At 44.9% G+C, this 10,326-nt stretch overlaps 1 protein-coding gene across 7 annotated transcripts in view; it reads right to left on the reverse strand.

The window, feature by feature from the left end:
- The window catches only part of ZNF480 (zinc finger protein 480), a 29,218-nt gene extending 20,539 nt beyond the window's left edge, over positions 1-8,679 (reverse strand). Inside the window, exons 1-5 of one of the 7 annotated variants that reach the window (XM_063615627.1) lie at positions 6,674-8,558; positions 6,344-6,554; positions 5,960-6,057; positions 5,486-5,546; positions 5,309-5,399 (exon numbers count right to left, since the gene is read on the reverse strand). In XM_063615627.1, coding sequence (XP_063471697.1) covers positions 5,309-5,380 — 72 coding nt within the window. In that variant the 5' untranslated portion in view covers positions 5,381-5,399; positions 5,486-5,546; positions 5,960-6,057; positions 6,344-6,554; positions 6,674-8,558. The other 6 variants (XM_063615628.1, XM_063615626.1, XM_063615629.1 and 3 more) reach the window with 6 other exon arrangements.
- Between the last annotated feature and the right edge of the window lie 1,647 nt (positions 8,680-10,326).

Consider the following 10,326-nt stretch of genomic DNA (forward strand, 5'->3'; position numbering starts at 1 on the left):
ATAAGTGGAAATGGGGAAAAGTGAAACTAAATGAACGAGAGGATTTGGAAGCACAAATAAACAAGGCAAAGCAGCTGATTGGGTGAATCAAATTACTAATAAACATTAGTAATATGTGAAATAACTATACAAGGAAAAAAATTTAAAGGATTGGTAGATACAGGAGCAGACATTTCAATCATTTCTCTACAGCACTGGCCATCCGTGTGGCCAATTCAACCCACTCAATTTAACATAGTTAGAGTTGGTATAGCCCATAAAGTATATCAAAGCAGTTATATATTGCATTGTGAAGGACCCAATGAACAATCTGGGACTATTCAACCAATTGTAACTTCTGTTTTTTTTTGTTTTTTTTTGAGATGCAGTCTGGCTCTGTCTCCTAGGCTGGAGGGCAGTGGCATGATCTCGGCTCACTGCAAGCTCTGCCTCCCAGGTTCACGCCATTCTCCTGCCTCAGCCTCCTGAGTAGCTGGGACTACAGGTGCCCACCACCATGCCCAGCTAATTTTTTTGTATTTTTAGTAGAGACAGGGTTTCACCATGTTGGCCAGGATGGTCTCAAACTCCTGACCTCGTGATCCACCCGCCTTGGCCTCCCAAAGTGCTGGGATTACAGGCTTGAGCCACCACACCTGGCCAACCAATTGTTACTTCTGTACCTATAAATTTATGGGGAAGAGATTTATTACAGCAATGGGGAGCACAAGTGTTAATTCCAGAACAATTATATAGCCCTCAAAGTCAGCATATGATGCAAGAGATGGGGTATGTGCCTGGCATGGGATTAGAAAAAAATTTAAAAGGGTTAAAGAAACCACTTCAAGCAGAAGGACAAAATTCTCGCCAGGGTTTAGGATACAATTTTTCATGGCAGCCATTGTTAAATCTCCAGAACCTATACCTTTAAAATGGTTAACAAACCAACTTGGATAAAACAATGGCCTCTAAGTAAAGAGAAACTGGAGGCTTTAGAGAAATTAGTTACTGAACAATTAGAAAAAGGACACACAGCTCCAACAGTTTCCCCCTGGAATTCTCCAGTCTTTGTTATTAAGAGAAAATCACATAAATGGAGCATGTTGACAGATCTTAGAGCCATTAATTCAGTTATACAACCTATGGGGGCATTGCAGCCAGGATTGTCTTTTCCTGCTGATTCAAAAAAACTGGCCTTTAATAGTCATAGATTTAAAAGACTGTTTCTTTACTATCCCCTTAGCTGAGCAAGACTGTGAACGGTTTGCATTTACAATTCCTGCGGTAAACAACCTGCAGCCTGCTAAGCGTTTTCATTGGAAAGTGTTGCCACAAGGCATGTTAAACTGTCCAACAATTTGTCAGACTTACGTAGGACAAGCAATTGAACCTACTCATAAAAAATTTTCACAGTGTTGGCCGGGCGCGGTGGCTCACGCTTGTAATCCCAGCACTTTGGGAGGCCGAGGCGGGCGGATCACGAGGTCAGGAGATCGAGACCACGGTGAAACCCCGTCTCTACTAAAAAATACAAAAAATTAGCCGGGCGCGGTGGCGGGCGCCTGTAGTCCCAGCTACTCGGAGGCTGAGGCAGGAGAATGGCGTGAACCCGGGAGGCGGAGCTTGCAGTGAGCCGAGATTGCGCCACTGCACTCCAGCCCGGGCGACAGAGCAAGACTCTGTCTCAAAAAAAAAAAAAAAAAAAAAAAAAAAAAAAAAAATTTTCACAGTGTTAACATTATTCATTATATGGACGATATTCTTTGTGCTGCCCCCACTCAGGAAATATTACTCAAATGTTATGATCACTTAAAAAATTCGATTTCTCGTGCCAGTTTAATTGTAGCTCCTGACAAAATTCAGACTACTACTCCTTACTCCTACTTAGGGACCTTAGTAAACGACACTACAATAGTGCCACAGAAAGTAACCATAAGGATCAACTGAAAACACTGAATGACTTTCAAAACTTACTAAGGGACATTAATTGGATACGACCTGCTCTAGGCATTCCTACCTATGCCATGAGTAATCTATTTTCTATCCTTAAAGGAGATCCTAGTCTCACTAGCCCTCAGCAATTAACAAAGGAGGCTGAAGCAGAGTTACAACTCATTGAAAAACAAGTATATAAAACCTCAGATAAATAGAATAGATCCAGAAAAGACTTTAGACTTATTGATTTTTCCAACTCAGCATTCACCTACTGGTGTTACTGTCCAAAAGCGGACTTGGTAGAATGGCTTTTTCTTCCACATATGAATTCACGGATTCTAACTCACTATTTGGATCAAATTGTTACTCTGATAGGAAATGGGAGAATTTGAAATGTTAAATTGCATGGATATGACCCTGAAAAAATTATTGTCCCTCTTACAAAGGCACAAATACAACAATCCTTTATAAATAATCTTACTTAGCAAACCCAGTTAGCTGATTTCATGGGTGTTCTTAATAATCACTTTCCAAAAACAAAATTATTTCAATTTTTAAAATTAACTAATTAGATTCTCCCTAGAATAACTAAATTTAAACCAATTAAAAGTGCTGAAAATGTTTTTACAGATGGGTCTAGTAATAGTAACGCTTCTTATTCTGGATCAAAAACTAGTTTTCCAGATGCCCTATACTTTAGCTCAAAAATCGGAGCTTGTAGCTGTAATTAAGGTACTGACTGCTTTTAAGATGCCTGTCAATGTAATTTCTAATTCTTCATATGTAGTCCATTCCACACAATTAAAAATGCTCAGTTACGATTTCATACAGATGAACAGCTAATGACTATTTACCCAATTACAAACCACAGTTAGGAATAGAATGCACCCTTTTACATTACTCATATTAGAGCCCATACACCCTTTCCAGGACCTTTAACTGCAGGGAATCAAATGGCTGATCGCCTAGTTGCTACTGCAATATCTAATGCTAGACACTTTCACAATTTAACCCACGTTAATGCCTCTGGTCTAAAACGTAGATACAGCACTACCTGGAAAGAAGCTAAAGCTATTATCCAGCGATGCCCAACTTGCCAAATGGTGCCTTTCTCATCTTTCACAGGAGGAGTTAATCCTCGAGGATTGGAACCTAATTCTCTTTGGCAAATGGATGTCATTTATGTTCCTTCTTTTGGTAAACTGGCTTATGTGCATGTATGTGTAGATACCTTTTCTCACTTTGTTTAGGCTACCTGTCAAACAAGAGAATCTTCTGCCTGTGTTAAATGGCATTTTCTGCAATGCTTCGCAGTGATGGGCATTCCAGCTTCTATTAAAACAGATAACACCCCGGGCTGTACTAGCCAAGCTCTAGCTACATTTTTCTCTATATAGAGTATTAAACACATTACTGGCATCCCATATAATTCACAAGGACAAGCCATTGTGGAAAGAATGAATCTCTCCCTAAAAGAGCAATTACAAAAACACAAAGGGGGGGACAGTGATTATGGAACTCCAATTATGCAATTGAATCTAGCACTATTGACTTGAAATTTTTTGAGTCTGCCTAAAGGCCAGATGCTATCAGCAGCTGAACAGCATCTACAGAAATCAGCTGCAAAGACAGAAGCAGAACAACTGGTTTGGTGGAGAGATCCGATAACAAAAAGTTGGGAAATAGGTAAAATAACAACTTGGGGTAGAAGTTATGCTTGTGTATCTCCAGGCCAAAACCAGCAGCCGATTTGGACACCATTAAGACACCTGAAATCTTATCATGAGCCAGATGCTGAGGAAGAGATTTTGGGAGGAACCCGAGAACCCCCCAGTTGCAGCCATGTCGAGACTGACAATAAGGCCCCCTTCTCTGTTTGTAGTAAGCGATTTAAAACTTGATCTCCCTAATCATCATGTGACTTGTCAAGAATATACATTGTTTTCTTGTGTGAATTCTTCCTTGTATAATACTGATCATTCTATTTTAGTGGTAAGAGCCCGAGAAGGAGTATGCATACCTGTAAAGCTTTCCTGTCCTTGGGAAGCCTCTCCTTCTGTGCATACATTACTGAAATTCTTCAAAAGAATTTGAAGTACTCTTGGCATTTCGTTGCCACTTTAATTTTAATAATTATGGGATTGACTGCTGTCACAGCTACTGCCATGGTAGCTGGTGTTACTTTGCATTCCACAGTACAAAGAGTAGACTATGTAAATAATTGGCAGAAAAATTCTACTTTGCGGTGGAATTCCCAGACTAACACAGACCGAAAACTAGGTAATCAAATCAATGATCTCTGATAAACTGTAATGTGGCTAGGAGATCAAGTAGTTAGTCCAGAATATAGAATGCAGATACAATGTGATTAGAATACTTCTGAGTTTTGCATTACTCCTCGTCTATATAAGGAAACAGCATGAGTAGGAAAGAGTTAACAGACATTTAAAGGGTCATACTGGAAATTTATCTTTAGACATTACAAAACTGAAGGAACAAGTATTCCAAGCCTCTCAGGCACATCTGATGCTAATGCCAGGAACTAAAGAGCTTGAAGGAGCTGCAGACAGATTAACAGCTATTAACACATTAAAATGGATCAAGACACTTGGAGGTGCCGTGATTTCAATGATGACTGTGCTTTTAATCTGTGTTGTTTGTCTTTGTGTAGTCTGCAGATCCGAATCCCAAATCCAGTGAGAAGTAACCCACCGTGACAAAGCAGCCTTTGCCTTTGTCACCTTGCAAAAACAGAAAGGGGGACATGCTGGCAACAGGCCCTAAGCCTGTCATAAACAGGCTTTAAAGAAACTGGCCATAAGCAGGATTTTTGCAGCAATGAAACGTGCTCGTGACGGCTATGACACACACGGCTAGAAGTTGTTGGTTTACTGGACCAGGGCAAGGAACACCTGGCCTGCCCGGAGTGGAAAACTGCTCAAACCACAAACAATAAGCATGAGTGGCCTGTGTCTCAACACGTTTTTGCTGCAGATAATTAGCCAGAGCCTGTTTCTCTACTCCTTGCTAAGAATGCTTTGTTTCCCATAAGGAATGGTTTTAGTTAATCTATAATCTATAGAAACAATGCTTATCAATGGCTTGCTGTCAATAAAATGTGGGTAAAACCCTGTTCGAAGCTCTCAGCTCTGAAGGCTGTTGGCCCCTGATCCCACTTTACACTCTATTCTTGTGTCTGTGTCTTTAATTCCTCTAGTGCCACTAGGTTAGGGTCCCCACGACCAAGCTGGTCTCGGCACTGAGGGAAGGCATAGGTAAGCGTGAGCAAACCTGTCAGGCAGGACACTTCAGACTCAGAGAAGATTCCCAACTCCAAGGCCCAGCGTTTCTGAAAGGAAGGAGACAGAACAATCCACCGAGAATATCATCTCACCTGAGGAAGAGCCATCCCTGACTCCTTTGCTTTCCTCTTCCTTCTCTTCTGGGCTTTTTCATCACACAGCATGACTCTTTAGAAGTCAATCCTAAATGTCAAAAATATGCTGTTTAGGGCTGAGAATCAACACACCCTCTTCCTGTGCCACAATCACACACACAGGTTAGACCTCACCCTGTGGAAAGACGTCCTCTGCTGCCCACTGCACCAGAGTTGATGCAGGGACAAGAAACTCCTACAGGAAGAACAAGAAGTGAGTTTTTTACGCATCTTCAGAACCTGCTCCCCTCCTAGAGATGCCCACATGCATGCTGCAGCAGTGGGGAGCTGGCCTGGTCTAAGCTCCCCTTCAGGGCCAGACCCAGCCCTGACCAAACCCCATGCAGAGCACAGCCCCTCCTCCCCTCTCTATGGATCCCAGGCTCATGTAATCCCTCAGAAATGGAGGACACAGAGCCTTGGTGCTCAGTGTCAGATGCAGAACACAGTGGAATCCCCTTATCCATGGGGATATGTCTCAAGACCCCCACTGGATGCCTGGAACTTGATTCAAACAGTACTGAACTCCATTTATTCCACCCTGGCCAACATGGTGAAACCACGTCTCTACTAAAACTACAAAAATTAGCTGGGCGTGGTGGCACACACCTATAATCCCAGCTACTTGGGAGGCTGAGGCAGGAGAAATGCTTGAAACCGGGAGGTGGATGTTGCAGTGAGCTGAGATCACGCCATTGCACTCCAGCCTGGGCAACAAGAGTGAAACTCCGTCTCAAAACAAAACAAAAGAAAAAAAAATCAGGGTATCCCAAAGCCCCTTCTTTTGATTAATTTGCTAGGAGGGTTCTTCCATCGGGCTAGTCATCTGTATCTTTTGCAATATTCTTCATAGCAAATGGGTAAAACTAAGCAAAATGCTTCCTTGAGTTCTGTGAACGAGGCTAACGAATTAACAAAATCTGAGGAAAGGGTCAAGGGAATCTTCAATTTTTAGATGTTTGGTTGAAGTTCAGGTCCCAACCAGGAACTTACAACCAGCACGTGAAGTAGGAGCAGCCTTGTGGAACTGAGCCCCCAACCTGTGGGATATGATGCTAACTTCACGTAGACAGTGTCAAGTTGAGTGAAATTACGGATCACCCAGGCGGAGTCTGACGAATTGCTTGTTGGTGGGAAGAAATCCCCACACATTTTGTTCATCAGATATGAAGCATTCTGTGTTGAGTGTTCATTATGCTGTTGACTGCAAGAGTAAGAAAAATACTTCGGTTTTCTTGCTGTCTTATACACTCGCCCACACCCTACCCCATCCCAGGAAAAGGAAAGTGGGTGACCCACACCTGAATGACTCAAGTCACTGACCTGTGCCTGAATAGGGAATGTGAGCGGAAGCTAAAGTCTGATGCCAAGAATTATAAAATGCACCAGCCTTACAGACAGGAGTTTCGTACATTTCATCTTCATCTGTATTTTTAAAGTATATTTCATATTATCAGATTATAAACAGATAAATCAATGTCACAACTGAATCATAATATCCAATCAACTCACCGTTCATCTGCACCCAGGGTTCCCTCTTTTCTCAGTACTGTTTCCCTCCCTCATTCTGTACGCATCTCTCATTCTCACCTTCTTTCTCTAGCTTTTTTCCCCCTCTTTATTTTTCCCCTAAGATTCTGCTCATTTTGAGCCCCTCTCTTCTCCTGATGTTTCTCCCCTTCTTCCTTCTATTCCTTCTCTTCCACCTGTTCTGCTCCATTCTGGCAACTTATTTCGCCCCTCTCCTAAACTTTCTGCTCAATCTTTGATCGTCCCAATCTCCACCTATTTCTGCCTCTTTTTTTTTTTTCCTGAGATGGAGTTTTGCTCTTGTCGCCCAGGCTGGAGTGCAATGGCGCAATCTGCTCACTGCAACCTCCGCCTCCCGGGTTCAAGCAATTCTCCTGCCTCAGCCTCCCGAGCAGCTGGGATTACATGCGCATGCTGACGCCGGGCTAATTTTTGTATTTTTAGTAGAGATGGGGTTTCACCATGTCGACCACGCTGGTCTCAAGCTCCTGACCTCAGGTGATCCACCCACCTCGGCCTCCCAAAGTGCTGGGATTACAGGCGTGAGCCACTGTGCCCGGTCCTGCCTCTTTCCCTGTCTCTGCTCCCTCTCTGCTCTCCCTGTTAAATCCCTTCTTTTCTGTTACACCCGCTTCTCCCCACTCTCTGGCACCCTGAGATCCCAGGCCTCCACCTGCTGTGGTTCTCCCTCTGCTCTCGTTGTCACCAGCTGACTCCTCTTGCTGTCCCAGCACTATGCTGCTCTGTCTGCCCTGGCTCCAAATCCCTCCTCCTCTCCTCCACTCTCAAACCGAGGAACTTCCCACTTTGCTGCCCGTCTCAGTATCTTGCTGTCCTTCATCTCTCCAGAGATGGAACTTTTCTCTGCATTTCTCCAGTTGCTTTTCTCCCCTTGCTACTTTCCCAGCTTCATTCGCTGTCTCTGCAAATCCCCCATCCACTCTCTACTTTGCCATCTACTTATGGCTCTCCCTCAATCTTCTTTTCTCCTTCAAAATGTTTCTCTTTCTTCTCCCTCGCTCTCCATCTCTCTTTCTGCACACATTCCCATGGAAGGAATTGGGATCCGATGCCCACATGCAGAACACCTTTTCAGTGGAGTGTTATTTGGCCCGCAAGAACACTAGATGTCAAGAGACAGAATAAGTCACCTCCCCACACCCAGGGTTAGGAGAAGCGGTGGCTGGGAAGAGGAGGCCTGGGGAGTAGCGGAGCCCCGTATCAAGGAGGGTAAAGGTAGGGTCTGGATCAAGAGAGGGGTGGTGTCTGCAGAATCCCGGGATTCGGCAGAAGACGCGGCTTCTCCTGGATTGAGATTGGAGCGCTGAGCTCCAGGGCCAACAAAGGCGAGGCTTGGGGGACCTGATAGACCGGAATCCGCCTAGCGGAGGAGGACTTTACGCTGTGCGGGGCGGATGTTAAGCATCACTGAAGGATTTGAAACAGGAAAACTCCGCGACAGGAGGTGACCACATGGCCTGTGGCAGAAAGACGGAGACAGGACCCGCCGCCGAGCGATTTAAACACACAGGGAAGCGACCGCCTGACTCTCACGGAGACGCCTCAATTTGGTCAGGGTAGAGGGAGCGGTGCGAGGATTTCAAGGTTTGTATGGCCCCTCAGATCCCGGGTACAGAAGCGCGGGGGAGCTGGGAAGCGCAGATTAATTTACACAAAGGGAAACTCACGCGCCGCGGCGTGACCTTCACTCCACGCGATCCGCTTCCGGGTTTGTGGGAAACTGCGCGCGCAGCGGAGGGGTCTGAGCAGGGCGGGGCCGGGCCTGGCCGGGGTCAACGCGGGGGCGGGGGCGGGGACGGGGGCGGGGGCGGGGCGGGGCGGAGCGGGGGCGGGGCTTGCGCTTCCCACCGCCTCGCTTCCAGTGCCTCTGTTTTCCGGGTTTTGCAGGCGAGACCTGTCAAGGAAGCTGGAGCAACTCAGCTGTCTCCGAACTGTACTCTTGCCAGGACAGAGGGCTAATGATTAGATCCAGGAAAATTCCTGCTATTAAAGTTAATCGTAAGCCCACCGTGGGGTCGGGCACCTGTAGTCCCAGCTACCCCGAAGACTGAGGCGGGAGGATCTCTTGAGCCCAGGAGCTCGAGTTTACACTGAGTTACAACGGTCACTGCACTCCAGCTTGGGCGACAGAGACTCAGTCTCTAAAATAAATACATAAAAAACTAAATTTAGCAATTTAATTAAAAAGCCCTGGGATTGTCTGTCAAAGTGACACAAGTTAATATGTGAACTACAAAGCCCTGCCTGGGTAGAATGTGCAAGTTCATGCTGACGGCCCACAAAGCAGAATAGAAATCCTCTCCTTTTCTATTCCCTGTTCTTTCGGAAGGGACAGAGGTAACCCTGTGCTCAGCTCCAGAGAGTGTTCTAGTGACAGCACCAGGGGCATGGAGGGCTAAGGCCAGCGAGAATTTAGGTCACCAATTGTTGCTTTTAAAAAAGCATTAACCGGGCGAGGTGGCTCACACCTGTAATCCCAGCACTTTGGGAGGCCAAGGCAGGTGGATCATTTGAGGTCAGGAGTTTGAGACCAGCCTGGCCATCATGGTGAAACCCCATCTCTACTAAAAATACAAAAATTAGCCGGGCGTGGTGGTGCGCGCGTGCAATCCCAGCTCGAGGTGGAGGCAGGAGAATTGCTTGAACCCCGGAGGCGGAGGTTGCAGTGAGCCAAGATCGTGCCACCGCAGCACTTCAGCCTGGATGACAGAGCGAGAGAAAAAAAAAAAAAAAAAAAAAAAAAAGCATTAACTTTTAAAAATAGACGTAAATTGGGCCGGGCGCGGTGGCTCACGCTTGTAATCCCAGCACTTTGGGAGGCCGAGGCGGGCGGATCACGAGGTCAGGAGATCGAGACCACGGTGAAACCCTGTCTCTACTAAAAATACAAAAAATTAGCCGGGCGTGGTGGCGGGCGCCTGTAGTCCCAGCTACTCGGAGAGGCTAAGGCAGGAGAATGGCGTGAACCCGGGAGGCGGAGCTTGCAGTGAGCCGAGATCGTGCCACCGCACTCCAGCCTGGGCGACAGAGCGAGACTCCGTCTCAAAAAAAAAATAAAATAAAAAAATAAAATAAATAAAAAAAAAATAAAAAATAAAAAAATAAAAAAATAAAAATAGACGTAAATTACGTAGTTCTTGTTTACATTTGTTATTCTATGTTATTCTATTCCAGTTTGAAATGAATGAACCTCAAATCCCTTTCACATAAACTTAGTTGACATTGTAATATGCTTACATCAATAATTTCTAAGTATACTGTAATTTCAAATTCTGAAAGTAACTAGAAAACGTACTTTTAGCAATTGTGATCTTTTTTTAGATGTTTTATTTTCTTAATGTTCTCTCATGTGGGAATAACAAAGCCTGTAGAGAGTCTTCAGAAGACTACTGGATTGATTTTCACCAAAGAAAAATTTTGCAATA

This window comes from Symphalangus syndactylus, chromosome 13, assembly GCF_028878055.3.
Source record: "Symphalangus syndactylus isolate Jambi chromosome 13, NHGRI_mSymSyn1-v2.1_pri, whole genome shotgun sequence".
Taxonomy (NCBI): Eukaryota; Metazoa; Chordata; class Mammalia; order Primates; family Hylobatidae; genus Symphalangus; species Symphalangus syndactylus.